The sequence below is a fragment of the Talpa occidentalis genome, unplaced genomic scaffold (genome assembly GCF_014898055.3).
Source record: "Talpa occidentalis isolate TD23 unplaced genomic scaffold, MPIMG_talOcc4v2.1 talOcc4.7, whole genome shotgun sequence".
In the NCBI taxonomy this organism is placed as follows: Eukaryota; Metazoa; Chordata; class Mammalia; order Eulipotyphla; family Talpidae; genus Talpa; species Talpa occidentalis.
In genome coordinates, this window is record NW_023605083.1 from 1,685,491 (window position 1) to 1,703,865 (window position 18,375).

Below are 18,375 nucleotides of genomic sequence, written 5' to 3' on the forward strand. Positions count from 1 at the left end.
GGCTCTGGGCCTGGACTCCCCGGTGGGGAGGGGGCGGGGCGCAGGCCCTGCCTGGAGCAGCTAGGGCAGCTGGAGAAAGGCCCTGGGGCCAGGCTGAGGGGGGGCAGGACGGGGTGTGTGTGTGGGTGGGGGGGTGCTGAGGGTAGGCGGGCAGGTCTTGGTGGCCTTGAGTGGCCAGCAGGGTGGATGGGGTGAAGAAGCGCCCTGGAGGAAACATGGAGAGGAGCCCCACGGGGCTGGTGGGGCCGGGTCTAGACCCAGGCCAGGCCGCGCCCCTCCCCGGGGCTTTCCACCCGCATTTGCCTGAGAGGAGAGGGCGACAGGGCGCGGGGCCTGGTTCTGGAGATTTTGGAGTGCTCCTCCTCAGCGGCACTGGGCTCACGGCGCGTCCCTGCTGCCTTTGGCTGTCGCTTCCGTCTCCCGCCGCACCCAGGAGGCTCCTCCTGGAGCTTCTGGCCTGGGCATTCTGGTCCCTTCTGGCGCCTCGGGCTGTCCTGCCCCCGCAGCTGGTGGGCCCGCTGGTTCTCACCGCCTGGATTCGGTCTGCTGCCCTCTCGCTTCCTGTGGCCTCCCGCCCCTTCCCAAAATAGCAGTGGGTGCGAGCACCTTGCTGCTCAGCCTGGGAACCTGCGTTTTACCGGCCGCTGCCGGGGTGGGCAGGGCCAGGTGCTGCCTTCTTGGTGTCCCCAAGGCTGGCCCAAGTGGAGCCAGCCGGTCCCTGGGGTGAAGGTTGAGAGTGGATGGATGGTTGAGTGGGCGGGTGGGTGGTGCATGGACGGGTGGGTGATGGATGGGTGGGTGAGGAGCTGTGTCCGGCTTGCCTGGTTCTTGTCGGCTCAGCCATCTTACTTGGGGGGGACCCGTCTCTGTCAGGGCTGCTGGGCAGGAGGGTCAGGTGTGGCCCCACAGCCTCCTGGACGGAGACAGCTTCTGGCTCACTTGGGTGTCTCTCCCGGGGGACAGAGTTGGTCTCTCTTGCAGGGTGAGACGGTGGCCACAACCCGAATGCCCGCGGAGGTGACTGGGTGAACTGGAGGCCTGAGCCCCGGGAGAGCCCCCTGAGCCCCCTGAGCCCCCCGAGCCCCCCACTCCCAGCTCCTTGGTGCGTGCGGTGGTGGGGGGCTGCCTGTTCTCAGGGTGCGTTCCCAGCAGCCAGTTGTGTGAAATCAAAACAAAGCAGAGCTGAGAGACTGGACAGGGAGGAGCCCGGAATGGCTAGTGGTGTTTCGGGGCGCGAGTCCTGTGGGTTGAGTTTCCCCCATCTTCCCCGTCTGGGGGTGCTTCCTTCTGTACTTGGAGCAAAAGCCGCCGTTTGGTCCCTGGAGTGCGTCTGGCTCCCTCTTGTGAGGACGAGGAGGTCTCCCCAGGGCCATTCCCGCGGCAGTTTCCAGCCTGTGAAGTGCTGCTGGCGCCCCAGCCCAGAGGGCACCCCAGGGGCTTGGTCTCCAGAGTGAAACCAGAGATGAGCGGCTGTTGCAGGTGAGCGGCCTGGCAGGTGAGGGCACCTGGCTGGGCAGCCTGCCCGCCCCTGCGCCTGCAGGTGGGCCGCTGGTGCTCTGCTTTCCTTGGCAAGGACACCGTCAGCCGCCGCCCCCCCCCACCCCCCCGGCCTCCCCCACCACCCCCACCCCAGGGCGAGTCTGCAGCTGTGAGCATTCCTGACCCCAGTTCAGGGGAGAGCCCAGCTGCTTGCCTGGCAAACAATGGCGCCCCCTCCCCCTGCCCTCCCAGTGCTGGGGTGGCTGGAATTTCCAGAAAGTGCAGCCGCCCTTGGGGGCAGGTCTTCACACTTCCGGCTGTCTGGAGGCTGGCTGTGAGGGCCCGGCTGTGTTCTGACGGCCTGTTCTGGACAGGCCCGGAGCGCCTCTGAGCCCAGCCCGAAGTGGAGAAACCCCGAGCGCTGCAGAGAGCGCCTTCTCAGCAGGCAGGACCCTCCTGCCCACAGGCTTCGAGCCCCCCGGCCCCAGGCATCCCCCGGGAGCCAGAGTGTGCTCCCGACCTGGAGGCCCTGGCGCGAGGGGCTCGTGGGAGGCCCGGGAGGACTGGAATCCACGCCGGCGGCCACGGGGACCAGCCGGTTCCCCAGGCCGCCAAACCCTTTGTTTCCAATTGTGGTGACGTTTATATGACAAGATTTGCTGGCTTCGCCCTCCCCTAGCGCACAGGTGAGAGGCATTGGGTCGGTGCATCCACAGTGGTGTGCAGCCACCCCCCCCCATCCGCCCCAGAGCTTTTCCACCTGTGAAACTGAAACTCTACACCCCTGAAATGAAATCTTGCCCCCCACAACAGTTTACATCTTTGTGCCTTTGATTTCTTTGCTCTGGAGGGTTGCACAGTAGCTGGTGTCATGACTGGGTTGTTTTGCCGAGCACGGTGCCCTCTGGGTGCACCCACACTGCATCGCGTGCCCACATCCCCCTTTTCATGACCGAGTAATATTCCACTGCAGGCAGGCTGCTGTTCGTTCATCTTCCATCAGCGGCTACTTGGGCTGCTTCCTTTTCAGAACATAGCGGGACAGATATCTCTGGGAGACCCCCTGGCAGGTGTTTGGGTCCATACCCAGAAGAGGGACGGCTGGGTCAGGTGGTAGCTCCCGGTTTAGTTTCTGAGGACCCTCCCCACACTGACATCTGTGTTTTCAGTAGTGGCCTTCCCGATGGCCAGGAGGTGGTATCTTTTAAACCAGTGTGGAGGCCACGGAACCCCTCTTCATGAATGGGGAGAGGCCCACCTGCTCAGAACTCGGGGAGCTGGGAAAACAGGTGCTAGGAGGGGCAGAGTCCAGCCCAAGGTCACTGAGTGGAGCTGTGTCTGGGCCCTGCCCTGCCGTGAGGATGCTAACTGGGGCCGCACAGGGGCAGACGGAAGCAGGGCCTGGAATCTAGAGGCCTCTAGGGTGTAGCTGACCCGCAACACCTCGCCGCTGGGCCCTGGCCACCGTCCAGAGGAGGGGATGGAGTGGATACCGCGTCCGGGGCAGGGCGCAAGGTGATGGGCGATGAACGGACTATGAGGCTGCGGAGCCCCGCGTGACAGGTGGGGAGGGGGCACTCCCCTGGGCACCTGAGCTCACTGGGCCTGCGGGGAGGGGCCCGCTGAGGGCTCTCGCTCCAGCAGCAGAGGCCGGCTGGGAAGTGGAGGGAAGCACCAGGAGAGCAGTTTCCTGCGGCTGGTGGCAGCCCTTGGGTGTGACCCGGACCTTGACGTCTGATTCCGGCCGCTCTGGGTCCCCCTGGCTGCCAGCCAGGGCCGGGCCCTTTGAGGATGGTTGGATGCCACTGCCAGCAGGCCGCGGGAGGAAGCCCGGGCCCCCGGCGCGTGGCTGCGGCCGTGCGCTTCTGAGCCTGGTCCTGTCGGCTCCCGTGGACCCGGCTCTGCCCCCGATGCTGCTTCTCCAGAGCTTGCTTTCCCCTCCCCGGAGGGAGCCTTATAAGCTCAGGGTGGACAGGGCCAGCTTGCGGCCGTCACCAGCCTGGCACAGCACCGCTGCCAGCGCGTCTCCCGTTGGCCCGAGAGCCTGACCAGCTCCCTGCGGGGACCGGCTTCCCAGGCCTGGCTTTCTCCCTGCTGGTTCTGGCCGGTGCGTCCAGACCTGGAGCTCGCCCAAGCAGGCCCTTACGAGAGGCCCTGATGCCCCCGCAACGGGTGCCTGAGTTTGGGGGCCACTGCACCCTTGCTCCAGTCCTTTTCTGGGAGGCCGTGCAGTCCGGGGCCTGGGGCAGGCTTCCAGCCTCGTGTCAAGCAGACATCGAGTTCCCCATTTTCCCTGAAGCCCCCCTCCCCTGTTTCACGGCACCAGCTGTCTGTGACATGGAAAGCAGGTGGTCAGCTCCCACGGTGACCCACGGAGGACAGCTGTGGTGGGGGGAGATGGGGGGGAAGCGACTGGCTGCTCGGAGCCCTGGAGGGCACCTCCTGTCAGCAGTGTGTCCAGTGCCCAGAGGGCCAGGCTGGGGGGCAAAGCACAGGGGGAGTGAGGGGGCACGGGCTGGAGACTAGGGCTTGTGCCGAGTGCTCCCGGGAGTGACCATAGGCACTGGCAGAAGGTCAGGGTGCTCAGGTCTGAGCAGTGGGATGGGGTCAGCCTGTGCTGCCTCGGACGACCCTCTTCCAGTGCCGGACGTCAAGTGTGATTCGGTTGCACTTGGGTCTTCGCTGGGGGATTCCTGGCATCGCCCGGCAGCACCTTCCTCCGGGGAGAGCTGGGACCCCGAGCGACAGAGGAGCTGCCCAATGAGATGCTGCTCTGTCCTCACCCTGAGGGCTTGACCCCGGCCTCCTCTGATGTCATTCTCAGGGGTGCTCCCCATCGCTTTGGGGGCCCCTCATGGGAGACAAGGAGGACTGACCCAGACTGCCCTCCTGGGCCCTCTGCCCCCACTCGGGGCCGCCAGTCCCTCAGCTGTATCTCCCCGTGGGGGGGGCCTGGATGACCTGGACGGGACGGGGAGGGGCCTAGTACCATGACCGCCGCGTGTGGCCCGGGGCTCTGCTATGGGGAAAGTCAAAATACCGCCCCCGGCGTCTTAGCGCATGGAGGGGCAGCGGGCTGGAAACGCCAGAGGCCTGGGCCAGGCGGGAGGGAGGCTCGCGCTGCCTCGCTTCTCTGGGTGATCCGGGAGTGGCCGTGGGGCCAGCTGCCCGAGGGGCTCTGGGCCCCGTGCGCCCAGATCAGGGGCGAAGCTGGGAAGACTTCTGCAAGCACAAAGAAAATCCCGTCCTCCTCTGCCAGCGCCCCCTCCCTGAGCAGGGGTGTAGCGGGGCGAGCCAGCCCTGCACAAAGCAGCAGCTCCCTCTCATCCGTCAGCCCCGGCCCTGATGCGTGCGCAGCCGGGGAAATGGCCCGAGCGGGGAAAGCGTTCACGTTAAATCGTCCAGACATAATCGAATCCCCGACGCGCTGCCAATAAATCCCCGCCGGCCTGCGCCTTCCCTGCCGGGGGCTGTGGTGAGCGGGCCCCGCGTGGGCGCCTGGCTGGGGCCGGCCGGCTTGGGGCTGCGCGGGGCAGCCCCTCCAGCTCCCACCTCCCGAGCCTCAGGGTCCTCCTCTGTGAAGTGGATGCTAAGCGCTCCCTCCCCGGGCTCGCGGGCGGTCTGGCTTCTGGCCACGGTCACCTGCAGGTCACCTGTGCGTTCACGCCAACTTTGAAGGATCCCCCCTGGCGAGCAGCATCGATTAAATAGTCATGAAGCCACTTGTAAATGGCTCCTGGAAGGCGCGCACATGCGTAAAGCAAGAAATTAATTCGTTTTCCCATATTTTATTGATCAAAGGCGCCGTCAGCTGCCCGTCGCAGCCCCTGATCGGCAGCCGGCCCCAGGGGGCTCGTGTCATCCTGGCAGCGGCTGTGATGGAGCCCCGGGAAGCGGGGGGCTCAGTGCCACTTGTTGAGATCATCACAGGAGAACTTGGTGCTGCTGGGGGAAATTTGAATATGGAGCCCCCGCCTCTCAGTGACATCCGCGGCCTTAGAAGGAAAACTCCTGTTCTCTGGACGGCCGGGGCAGAGTGCTGTCTCTCCGGGGTGCTCTGGCAGCAGGGGGGGCTGGGGAGGACTCCTGGGTGGGCCGTGACCAGACTCCTGTCTCTGGCCCCTGGCAGTGGCTTTGGGGAGTCGGGCTGCTGTGTGGAGCCAGTGGAGGTGTAAAGGGCCCAGGTCCCTGGGGTGCCGCCCCGCGTCAGCTCTAGGTGACAGCCAGGAGGGCTGTAACCCCGAAGAAGGTGGCAGGGCCTGCACGGGCCTTGGGGCAGCCCCTGCCTCACTCTTCAGGGCTGCACAGTGGGTGTGGGGGAGGCTCACGGGGGCGGGGGTGGCCTGAGCCCAGCTGCTTGGGCTGCAGGCCCCTCCTGATGTGGCTGGGGATGGGGCAGGGAGGACCCAGCCCCTTGGCCCCTGTCCTGGGCTGCGGCGGCCTCCCCTCCCGCCTTGAGGCAGGGGCGCGGCCAGCAGCCGGTCGCACCGATGGCGGAGACTCTGGGGTCAGTCTGTGATGTGACCCCGGAGCCTCACTTTGTCCGTCCGTCTGTGGGGTGCGTGCTGACATTCCGTGCCTCCCGGGGGCGCCTGCCGCCTCGCCGCCCACGTGGCCCTCAGGCCACAGGACCTGAGGGCTTTGCACTGTCTTAGCTGAGGGCTGTGAGCAGTGGGACTGGGGGGCCCGTGTGTGTTAGGTGCTGGGGGGTGTGAACTGGGGCCGAGTGTCCTGTGTCTCACCAGCGCGGCCGGGAGCTGCCCGTCCCTGGGGCCGGGTGGTGTTGCAGAGGCCAGAAGGGTGGGGCTGTCCCTGCAGGCGCCTCCTCTTCAGGTTGGTTTCGGAGCCACTGGGCGTGTGGCTGCAGGGGAGCCAGGACCTGTCCCCCTCCCCCCCACCTCCTGCCCGATTAGCCGCCCCCCCAGGGCCCTGGGTGGGCCCGACGCTAAGTGACAGCTGACAACGAGCAGAGCTGAGCTGGGCGCCGCAGTGCCAGGGGCCGGGCAGCGGCCGAGCCGTGTCCTCACCTAATCTGATTTCAGCCGGATCTGGTCTCAGGAGCCGCCCACCGCTGCAGACCTGGGGATTGTCTGGGGCGGGAGTCCAGAGCCTTCCTGTGGTCTGGAGTAGGGGGCAGGTGCGGCGTGGTGCCGGGCTGCTGGCCTTGGGGCCCAGCTTCCTGGGACAGACCCGCCGTGGCCGCCGAGTGGGGCTCTGCCATGGAGCGTCCACCTCCAGGTGCTGGGAAGCAGTGGCTGCCCTTTGTGGGGAACCCTCAGGCCAAGAAAACAGGCGAATGCTGCTGGCCTCAGGCCTCTGCTGGCCGCAGGACCCGGCAGCTCTGGGCGCGCACGGGCCCCATCTGGGCCCCACCTGCTGTCACTGAGCTGGGGCTAAGAGGTGTCCCCAGCAGATCTGCCATTTCCCGCTCACCTCTGCAGGGTTGCCCCCAGATTCTGAGCCGCCCAGGTGTGAGCCAGGGACCCAGCCATGTGCCCTGTGCCACCGGCTCAGGGGAGGCGGGGAGGGAGGGGCACGGGCAGCAGGAACAGCGTAAGGGGAAAGAGAAGGGACCGGAATCCTGACGTGACCTGGCCCATGCGTGCTCTGCTCCCTCTCCACCTCCAGGCCTCAGTTTCCCTAATGGTGCAGTGAGAGAGGTCAAGCGACCTGTAACCTGTCCTTTATGAGCGTGGCAGGGGTGTTGCTGGCCCCGCGGGCCAGGACCCTCAGGCCCTGGAGGTGTGTCGTCCTCTCGGGCCTCCGGGCTCTGGAGCCTCAGCTCTGCCACCTTCTGGGGGCCTCTCTGTGCTGAGATGGGGAATAAAGGCATCCGTGGGCCAGGTGCACAGGGTGTGGGGAGGATGTGGTGCTGGGCCGGCCCCTTGGGGTCTGCGCCAGCACAGGGCCCTTTGGCCCCCGAGTCTCTCCCTGCGGCTCAGCTTCCAAGAGGCCAGGGGGTGCCTGGTGGGTTCTGCAGGGCCAGGGCTGATGCTCCCTGGGCGCCCAAGTGGCTGCAGGGTGGGGCTGGGCCCGGCAGACGCTGTGGCCACGGGGTAGGGCGCTGGCCCCTCCCCAGCCCCAGAAGGAGGCCCGGCCTGGCTGGCTGCGGTTTTGGTCAGGAGCTGTGTAATTACCTCTAAAACGGGACGCCGAGGAGGAATTAAAATAAACGCTCAGTGGAAATTAGAGACAAACCATGTGCAAAAAATAGTGGGGCCCGCGGGGAGCAGGGTGTCCGTGGGAAGGAGGGCGTCCGAAGGGGCCGGGCGGGCAGCGTCAGACCCCTCACTGCCGGCTGAGGCGGGGCTTCGGAGACCGTGCGTGCGCTCGTGGTCCTGCGGGAGCCCGAGGCTGAGCTGTGGGCAGGCCGCAGTCCTTCATGGGCCCTGGCCCTCCCGTGGCCACTGGTCTGCTGGCCCCGTCCCACGTCCGTGGCTCGTGGTGCCGCACCCCGGGCTCTGCCTTCGTTACGTCGTGTGCCGCTGTGCTCTTTGTTTAGATTGAAGTTTTATTATTGTGCTAAAATACACAAAACTCAAATTGCCTGCGCAGTCACTTCCAGGCGCGCAGTGCGGTGGTGGTGAGCGTGACGCCCGTGTTTCTCCCACAGCTCCTCGCCCCGCCTGACAGGGACCCGCCGCGCCGGGCCTGCCCACCCCGCCCGCCCTCTCCCTCAGAATCCTTTGCCCCGAGGCCTCGCAGGAGTGAGGTCCCACACTGTCCTCGGGCGTGAGGCCACCCTGCCCGGCCATCTTTGACTGTTACGTGTGGTGAGACCACAGTCAGCGTGTGCCGCGCCCTCGCCTGCCCTGAGCCAGGCCAGCTCTCTCTCCCTGGGGACTGAGCTGGCTGCCCTGTTCACGCCCCCGGCGTGGCCAAGCCCGCTGTGGGCCGGGAGCGCCAGTGTCGGGGTGCCGGGGCACGGAGAAAGCCAGCCTCGTGCTCCCACCGCCCCGGGCCGGCTGGCTGGGTGCTCCAGGATCCCCCGGGGCTTCTGTGGGGCTCCTGGCTTTCGACTCTGTCACGTGAAGTGTTGAGCGTGGGTCTGTCACCAGAAAGTGTGCGTGCGTGCGTGTAGGTGCATGTGGGTGTGTGCAGGCGTGTGCACATGGGTGCGTACAGTGCCAGTGCACACGTGTGTCCCCGTGCACACACCCACGTGCAGTCGTGATCCCGAACATTGCAGGTGTTTCCCGTGCAGGCCTCTGTGTTCGTGCATGTGCTTGCGTGTGCGTGTGCGTGTGCGTGTGCTCATGTTCTGTCCACACCGGGCCGGCGTGCTATGCTCAGTCACGACCATCTGAGCCAGGAGCGGGGGGCGCGGGGTGGACCCCACGGGTGGCTGGGGCGATGCCGCTCCAGGTGCTGCCGGCTGACGTGTCCTCCCCTTCTGCAGTTCCTGTGCTTGAAGAACATCCGAACCTTCCTGAAGGTCTGCCACGACAAGTTCGGCTTGAGGAACAGTGAGCTCTTCGACCCCTTCGACCTTTTCGATGTCCGGGACTTCGGGAAGGTGAGTGGCCCGTCCCGGTGTCCCCCAGGCGCGGCGCCCAGGACTCCCCATCGGCCCGTGGTTGTCCTCACAGCAGGGGTTTGTCGGGCTGGGCACCACTGCCCCTCTCCCCTCAGCCTTTCGGGGAGGTCCGGAGACTCCAGGAGGGTGGAGGGGGGCAGGGCGCTGGGGGCCCCGAGAGCGTTGTCTGGCCCCGAGCCCCCGATGCTTCATCCGGAAGGACCACGTTAGCCCTGGAGCCGCGGGCTGGGGCGGTGCGCTCAGCAGCTGCTGGAAGAGCCGCCTTCCTCCCGGTCAGCCGACCCTGCATAGCTGCACCTGACTCTGAGCGGGCCGGGGGGTGGTCCCCTGTTTCCTGAGCTGCCCGGGGTCCTCTAGTCTGTGGCAGACAACCCTTAGAGTCTGTGCGCTTCTCATCCGTGGGGCTGGGGGCCGTGGCTCACCCTGGGCTCGGGGTACGTGGTGAAGGGTGCCGCTGAAAGCACCGCGGGCCGCGCCCCTCCTCGCTGCGACGGACCGGCTGGGGTGTTGTCAGGAGGGCGGGGGGAGGGCGGCAGCATCCCATGTCCTGGTGCAGCCTGGGGGGGCTGCCGGCAGGCCCCTGCTTCACGCCAGGCCCAGGACCCCCGGGCAGTCCCCCACCTGCCGATGGAGCTCCCGGAAGGTGTTTGTCCGGGGACGTTCCAGGCGTTGGCGGGAAGCTCACCAGCGCGTGGCTTACGGGCCGCAGAGGGCGCTTGGCGCCCCGGGCAGTCGCTGAGCAGCCCTTCCCGGGGCGGCCTCCAGTGGCATCCTGAGTGTCAGGTTGCGCCCACGGCCCGGCTTCTCAGCAGCGGCCTGCGCGGGCGCTCCTCCTGGGTCCACCGGGGCCAGCTGCCTCTCTGTGGCCTGTCGGCCTGCGGGCACACGGGGCCGGCTTCCCGCGGGTGCTCGGGCCAGGCCGGCGGGACGGTCTGGGCGTGTGGCTTTGCAGGCGCTGGGGCAGGGCCTGGGGTGAGGGCTCTTCTTCTGCCTCGCCTGGTCTCCCGCTTGCTCCTAGAGGGCGTAGGACTGGGGGGGTCTGGGGACGAGCTGGCTGGTGTCTGCCCGGGCGCGGTCTTTCTGGGGTCAGTTTATCGCTGTGATGTCAGGTGTGGCGCTCGCAGGTCCTGGGGCTGGTGGGCCTAGGACTCTTTCGGAACAGCCGTCTCTCACCTTCCCAAGTTGACCCTGATGTTGGGGTCCTTTCTTGGGAAGAAAAGGCATTCATGCATTCATTCCTTCCTTCCTCCACCTACCCACCCCCCACCCCTGCACCCCTCCACCCACCACCATCCTCCCACGCACCCACCCGTCAAGCATTTAGTTGTCAAGGTGTTTACTAAGCACGCAGCGTGCTAGTGACGTTGTCAGTGATAAACGCAGACAGAGGTTTGCAGGGACCTTCCCCCGGGAGGCCCCGGGCAGCTGCTGTGCGCGGTGGCAGCAGGGAGGCGCGAGCAGGTGGAAACCCTAGACCCCTTCCAGGCAGGCGGCTCCGCCTGCGTCCGGCTGAGGTTCGTTGAGAGGCCGGTGTGCTGGAGCAGGAGGGCTGCTGTTGGGGGGTGCCGCACCCCCTCCCTGGCAGCCGCGGCGGCCCTTCAGCTGGCCCGACCCTCGGGCCTCTCCTTCCCGCCCTCCTGCAGGGCAGGTGCAGAGGGGGCTGCTGTGGGGGTGCACGGCATTCCAGGGAGGATTCCTCGAACCGGGGAGACCCCATGTGTGGCCTCAGCAGGCCGCGGACAGGTGGACCCCAGGGCCAGCCGCTGAGGGAGCGGCCCCGCTCACGATGCCTCCCTCCCGGCTCCTCCCGTGCCGAGTCTGCCGAGGGGAGCTCCGAGGAGGCGTGTCGGGAGAGGGGTTTCCTGGCTGGATCCAGTGTGACTCGGGCCCTGGAGCTGTGGTTCCCGAACCACGACGGAGATGCTTAGTGGCCTGACGTGTGGCCGTGGTGTGCGCCAGCCGGGACCGTGAGGCTCTGGTCATTTGTGTATCTGGTTTTTCTTCAGCTGACCCACCCAGCGGGCTCCGGCAGGACCTGCGGGAGCCAGAGTCGGTTCCAGAAGGTTCTTTTGTTGGCCGCTGTCCCTGGTATTTTTCCGAAAGATCCGGTGAAAGATCTTAGGTTTCTGCTCAACCAGTCGGGGAAGGCTCCCCTGTGGCTGGGAGCCCGCGGGGCTGGCTGGTGCCTCAGTCTCGCCGAGTGCTGCTCGGGCCCTTCTGGGGTGCCCGGGGGCCCAGGGGAGCATGTGAGGCTGTGTGGGCGCCCACAGAACTGCCTCTTGCAGGGCCCCGTTGCCATGTGCGGAGGCTGCTTGCGGGGCTCTGCGGGAGGGTCCTGGGGGGCGCCGGGCTCCTGGCTTTCTCCCAGAGCTGTTCCCTGGAGACTGGGTGCTGACGCCCACGCAGGAGCCCCGACTCCATGTGGAGCCCGGTCACAGCTCGGCCCTGTGGCCTCCCCAGGACCCCCGCTTCCGGGACGGGAGGAGGAGCCCAGAGGAGCGTTGCTCCGGCCCCGGGAGGGTGCGCTCCAGGCCCGCCCGCGTCCGGCCTCCACGGGAGGAAGCTCATGGACCGGCACGGACCGGCCCTGGCAGCTCCCGGGTCTGCCCAGCTCCGAGCAGCACCCGGGCCTGAGTGCCCTCGTCTGGACACGGGGGTCAGTCGCACCAACTTCTCCCCGTGGACCAGAGGCCGGTGGATGGTGGTGTTCGCGAAGCCCTTTGTGAGGACGGGGTCCCCAGGTCGCCGCCGCGTGCCCCTCTGCGTGACCGCCACGTCCAGCTGCCACTTGTTTAATGGGGGGGGTAGACCGAGACTCTCCTGGGAGGTGGCGCTGTCCTTCTAGGCGGGGGGACAAAGGGAAGGCGGGCAGAGGCTCGGAGAAGGGAGGGGCAGGAGGGAGGAGGCGCGGGGAGCGGGGGAGGGGAAGGGCGGGGGTGGGGGTGGGTGGGGAGAAGCCTCTCCTGAGTGGCGGGGGGCGGGGGGTCTGGCCTGCTGGAGGCCGCTTGTCTTCCCGGCCTGCTGGCCGCTGCGCGCACCCCCGTGCCTGCACGCCCGTGGCACTACCTGCCCGCGTCGCAGCTCTGGCGGTGGGGTGCTGTGCTCTTTTGCGGGTCTCCGGGGGGCCCGGGGCCCCTGTGGTGGCCTGAGGTGGTGCCTCTCGGCCAGGAGCTGTACGGTTTGGTGGGTGCCCTCAGGGTAGGAGGCCCAGGGGCAGCGCCTCTCTGGGGGGGGACTCTGTGCAGCCGGTGGCCCCTGGGATCTCCCGGTGTGGCGCCCATCACCGTGTTGGGGACTGACCACCCCGGGCCTGCAGCCTCCACACTGCCCACGGGGGCGCTCTTGGCGCCTGAGGAGGGTCCTCGATTCTGGCCCAGTTACAAGCACCCCCCGAGTGGGCTCGTCCTCCTGTTGATCATTCATGAGGCGCTCGTGGGCTCGCAGCCCCCCAGGCGCACCCATGCTGGCTTCTGCTCTTTCAGGGGACCCCACAGTGAGGAGGGGAGCCCGGCGGGGAGGCAGGCATTTTCTTGCTGGCCCCGACTGCCACGGCAGGCGCCTTCCCCTGCCTGAGAAGGATCCTCTCGCTGCCCGCCGCACCGCCTTTCCGGCTGCGGGCCTCTCCTGCCCACCCGGACTTCCCCCCTCTGGCCCTGGGGCGGGGCTGCCGGCCCTCCTGGCCAGGGGCACGTCCCCATGATTCCAGCACCTTCCATGGGACCTGATAGCGGTGGCCCTGACTGGCTTCTTGCTGGACGCCCCCTCTGCGCCTGCTGGTCTCCACTCCTTCCGCTGCCCCCACCGGGAGCGCCCCAGGAAGCAGGGAGGTGTGGACTCCAGGAGATGCCACTGGGGCTGGGGGGGCGGTGATGTTGAGGGGCTGCTGTGATGTGGCCCCGGGGCCCCAGGCTTGGCCACGACTCCTCACTCCCAGGCTGTCCCGCCCGCCTGTGAAGTGGCTCTGCGGTGGGCTCCGGGACGCAGGAGGAGGGTGTGTGGTTGGCTCCGGGGTGCGGGAGGAAGGTGTGCAGCGAGCCTTGCACGGCTGGCGCGTGGGGGTGCTGTCCGCAGTCAGGGGTGGCGAGCGTGCTAGGTGTCCTTGTGCATCGGGGTGCCTTCCCCAGGCTGGGCTTGCTGGACAAGGGTGGCCTTGGGGCCTGAGCCCACCCTCCCGGCCCAGCCTGAGTGTCCCTGGCCTCCCAGGTGTCTGCTGGGGGGGCCGCGCTCTCGGCGCTGGCTCCGGATGTGGATGCTGAGCTAGCTGCACCCGCTCTTTGCGCTGTCGGGGAGAAGCTCCCGGCTCCTCTCGCATCTCCTCGCTCTAATTGCTTATTAACATGCAGCCGCGCGGAGCGGGAGCAGCCCCGGCTGGGCGCAGACTGCTCTCCTGCTGGGAACCTCTCCCGCTTCATCTGTCCCTGCTGCCTTCGGGGGCCGCAGGCACCCGCTGTGTGCCGGGGCCTGGAGTGTGGACATGTATGTGCGCGCACACACACACAGAACACATGCTCACGCACACACAGGACATGTGCTCGCACATGCACACAGGACACGTGCTCACACACACACAAACACAGGACACGTGCTCACATGCACAGTTGGAGCACTGCACTGCTTGCACACACAGGACATGCTTGCACACACACATATACTGGACACGTGCTGCACACGTATGCCCTCCCCCCGCAAGCACCCCTGTTTTCAGCGGGGTGCCTCCCTGCGGGTCCGTGGGCATCGTGGCTTGCAGGGCCTGAGGGTGGGAGGGCCGTTCAGTGTCTGGAGCCGAGGGTTGGGGAGCTGCGTGCCAGGAGGTGCTGGTCGGGCCTGGCGCCAGGACCCTGGGACCTCTGGGTCTTGTTTTGATGTCTGAGCCCCTTGGCGGCCTCCAGGGAGGGGGTGACCCCCAGAGGCGAGTTGCGTGCCCGGCTGTAGGTTGGGGAGGTTGGTCCCTGACCCCTGGTTGGTGGGGTGAGTCGGGAGCTTGATCCCTGTTTCAGGGAGCACAGTGCTGACTTGGGGGTCATGGCTGTTGGCCTTCTTTGAGGGGGAGGGTTGGAAACAGTTGGGGGTGCAGAGGAAGGGATTTGCCAATGTCTCTGGGGAAAGGTGGGGGCAGTGGGTGAGAATGGGGGGCAGGGGTGACCTGGACTGGAGGCAGTGTTTCAGCGAGTGCCGGGCTCTGAGGGTGACCCACACTCCAGGGCCCCCGGCCCGGCTCCTGGAGGGGCTGCTCTGTCCTGCACCCCGCGGCGTGGTCCCCAGCAAGCCTGTGCCTGCAGCCTCGGCCCAGTGCAGGACGCAGAGGGGCGCCTCTGCCGGACATCAGGCCCGGGAGGCCCACCACAGCCTGGCCTCTCCAGTGAGACACTGCCCCCTGCCCAGGTTGGCTCTGGAGTGCTGCCCCAGGGGTGCGCCTGAGCCCTTGAGGGGTTTTGAGGCTCTTTGGGGCTGAACAGGGCTGCTAGGCCGGGATGTGGTGGGGCTGCTGGTGTCCAGCTGGTCCAGCCTGACCCGCTGGCGGGGGCCCATTGCTCTGCCTCCTGGTGGTGGCGGGGGTCAGGGAGCAGCTGCGCCTGGACGCTGCTCTGGGTGGGCGGCTGCCGTGAGGGGGCTGTTCTTCCTGGAGCAGACGGTCCCTGTGGCCGGGGGACCTGCCTCGGGTAGAGGCGCCGCAGGTCAGGTGGTCAAGAGAGGCTTCCTGGAGGAGGTGCCGGCCCTTGAGGGCTGAGCCCTAGTTAAGCAGGTGAAGGGGCAGAGCGGGCAGGTCCAGGCAGCAGCGACGCCGAGCACAGGGTGGCCGGTGGGGCCGGTTGGGAGCCAGGGCGAGGGACCGGGCAGCCTGGGCCAGGGTGTCAGTAACTTCAAAAGCCCCGTCAAGGCTGTCTGCAGGCTGGCCCTGGTGGGCCCGGTGTCCACTCACACCCTTTCATTAGGCTTCTGCGCCCACTTCTGGGGGGGGGTCTCTGCCTGCCCGTGGGGCTGTCGTCAAACCTGCTGGGGATGCCAGGGCACAGCCCACTGCCCGTGGCCAGTTCCCGTGGCGGATGGAGGTTCCCTGGGCCCTTAGTGGCAGTGGTCAGGGGGCCACTCTGGTCCTCACGTCAGGTTAGCCACACGCGCCTTTGTCACCTCTGTCTCCCGGGGGCCCCACCTAGGTGGCCGGGAGCTTGAATTTTCTCCCCAGGCCCTGTGTGGCTTGTGCACACTGTATTTTTTTTTTTTTGTCTGTGTCCGCAGTTAATTAAATTTTAATTGGCTAATTGTTTCTCCCCAGTGCCCCAAGACATTAATTGTTTTCACTGAAGCCTGACAATTAGATGTTTGCAGTTAAAAAAAAAAGCTGAATGAGACGAAGGAGAAAGGAAAAAAGCCAAAATGTAAATAATTAATTGCAACAAAGTGTCCTTTCTTGGCTCCCTGGAAAGCCTCGCAAGGCTCCCTGGTCCCAGCATAGGGCCTCTGCTGCCTTCTGCGGCCAGTGGGGCGATTGGGTCAGCAGCAGGCAGGTCCCTGGGGTGGGGCAGCCCCTCTGAAGCCCCGGTGTGGCCGTGGCCTTGGGGCCGCCCCTGCAGCCAGGTGACGGGTGTGAGGGCAGAGTCCCAGCCTGCAGCCACGGCGTGGGTTCCGCGAGCACCGCCCATCTGCTGTCTCTGCAGGGGAGGCGGGCGATCTCCTGTCCCTCTGTGGCTGGACAGGCCGGGCTCTGGTGGGTCCCTGCCTGGTCCATGTCACCTGGCAGGAGGGGGAGCTCAGGTGGGATCCCTGCAGCCACTCCTGCTTGGTCTGTGAAGCTGTGGAGCCTGTGGTCAGGTCCCTACAGTGGGCACAGCTTTCCTGCTGGACATTCAGCGATCTGGAGAAGACCCTCCCTCCCAGCCACGGCCACTCACTGGCTTGTCCATCCATCTGCCCACCCACACACTCAGACATCTGTGGTGTGCCCCTGGGCCAGCCGCAGGGAGATCGCTGGAACAGGTGTGTGCCCCTCCGGGAGGCTGAGCCCGGAGGCTGAGATCTTCAGGGACCCCCGCTCCGTCTGCATCCCTCGCTCTGGCTCCTCCAAGGACCCCTCGGAATCTCCTCCTCTTTCCTTTAGGGGCTGCACAGCTTCGCAGATGATGCCTGTGAAACCGACCACTTTATTAATTAGTTTTTGATTTTTAATTAATCGGAGGCTAACTGTGAGTTAAGCTCCAGAGAGCGAGTCTGATCCACGCCCCTCAGCAGCGGCCCACACGGAGATGTGCCAGCGGGGTGTGCCCAGGACGTGGCAATGGCCTCCAGGGACCCCAATCAGTCCTTGGACCAGCCTGTTATCTGCAGGCAGCCGTGGCCGCCGGCACCGGGTGAGGATGGGACTGGCCCAGGGCGGCTGATGAAGGGGTGCTCCGTCTGCCTGGTCCGGCCCAGCCCAAGCCTCCAGGCCCGTGGGAAAAGCCCAGCGTGCGGTCACTGACCTGGCCTGCGAGGGGTGGACTTGGAGCAAGCGATGCCGGGCTCCCGGCCTGTGGCAGGTCCTCTGCCCAGCCTGAGGGCAGGCCCCCGGGATCTCTGCGCCAGCGCCTGGCGTGTGGTGCTGGGGTGCATCAGGTGACGCAGGCCTGGGCCCTCAGCCGCCTGGGCCGACGAGCGGGCGGCTGTGGCCCTTCACCCTCTGCCTGGGGCGCCAGAGCAGCCGTGGGCCTTGCGTCAGGGACAGACCACGTCCATCTGGCTGCGGCTCCCGTGCTGGTTCCGGTTTGCATTCCTTTTCGATCTGGGACTGAAATATTTTAGCTGGTGGCAAAAATGGCCAAGTGCCCTTCCTCCCTCCCAAAATGAGAGGAATGTTCAAGAAAAATCCGCTCCTGGCATCTTCTCTTGCTGAGTGGATGGCCTCTGGCCCCTGGGCTACAAAGGCAGGGACGTCAGCCAGCTCCCTTGGCCCCCGGAGACGCCCAAGCCCCGCGGCCAAGACAGGCAGCGCCCCTGCAGGCCCCAAGAGGCTGCTCCCTGATGGCGTGAAGCATGCGGGGTCCTGGAGCCCTGGGGTGCTCAGAGTCTGCTGTCCAGGCCCAGTGGGTGTCCAGGCCCAGGTCACATAACCCCCAGCATGGTGGTGGGGGTTGCTGGGGGACTCTGTGCCCCACCCATGGAAGGTTCCGGAGCAGGCAGTCATGGGTGCCCTTAGCGGGCAGGGACGCGTGGAAGGAGACTGGAGAGGAGGCCGTACCCCACCCTGACCGTGGCTGCGAGGGCCACAGCCGGCCGGCCGCACGGAGGACGTAGTGTGGAGGCAGCTAGCTCTGGTCTTCCGGGCTGCAGGCCGCGGGGTGTGGCGGGGTGCCGTGGACGGAGCCTGAGTGGCGGCCCCCGGGGCTTCCTCCCTGCTGCCTCCCTCTCGGGCGAGCCGTGTGGACTGGGCTGGAGGCCCTCCCTGGCGGGCGTGTGTCTCGAGGCCACACAGACTCCCTGAATCTCTGTCACAAACTCTCTTGAAGCCTGACTCCCAGAGCCAAGATGTTGGGGGGCGCTTAGGCCACAGGGGCAGAGCCCCTTAGGACCAGGGTCCTTTGGACGAGCCCCCAGAGCGCCGGCCCTCCTGCACGTGGGGACACGGCAATCTGGGGACCCGGCATGGGCCTCAGGCGCCGGGGGCTGTGGCCTCAGGTGTGGGGGGCTCTGCTGGCTGAGCCCTGGCGGCTTGTGCTGCCGTCGCCACCCGTAGGACCGGCGGTGTCCGCCTCGCCCTCCCTGGGCCTCCCGGGCTTGGCTCTGGGGCCTCCGTGGGTGCCGCCGGAGCCGTGTCCTTGTCCAGAGGCGGGTGACCCCGGGCTCGGGGGGCGCGAGGGCCGCGTGGCGGCGGGGCGTGGCTGTTGGCCGAGGGCAGAGGCCGCTCCCGCGGGCTGGCCTCTGTGCCTGCGCTGGGTGGCGCGTGGGAGATTCCGTGTCTCTGGGACTTGGTGCCGGTGACGGCGCTGTCCTTAGTGAGCCTATAAAGGCCCTTCTAGCAGCCAGGATCGGCTCCCAGAGCTCCCTCCGGCAGGTCATAAAATCCTACTTGACGTTCCAACAGGAGGGTCATTCCTTGGGTCCGGGTGCTGGTGCCCCCTGGGGCTTCGCTTACTTCTCTGTGCTGGAGCGCGTGGGAGTCTCTCGGGAAGGGGCTCTGCTCAGACTTGGCCCGGCGGTGGGGCCCTCTGGAGCGAGGGCTTCGGGGCGCAGTGACTAAGTCCTGGGCGGGGAGTGGCGGTGGGGCCTGCTGGGCTTTGGTGGCGAGAGATCGCAGGCCGGGCTGGGAGCCCGGGGGCCGCAGGCACAGGCCCATGGGGGTGCCCCTCGTCCTTCATGACTCCCCTGCCCGCCCGCCCGCCTGGAGC

The 18,375-nt window shown here is 66.9% G+C and overlaps 1 protein-coding gene across 3 annotated transcripts in view; it reads left to right on the top strand.

Moving 5' to 3' along the window:
• VAV2 (vav guanine nucleotide exchange factor 2) overlaps positions 1-18,375 on the top strand; it is an 86,171-nt gene that overhangs the window by 10,748 nt on the left and 57,048 nt on the right. For all 3 annotated transcript variants that reach the window (XM_037492920.2, XM_037492922.2, XM_037492923.2), the window contains exon 2: positions 8,879-8,995. In XM_037492920.2, the coding sequence (XP_037348817.1) occupies positions 8,879-8,995 (117 nt within the window). The remainder of the gene's footprint in view (positions 1-8,878; positions 8,996-18,375) is intronic.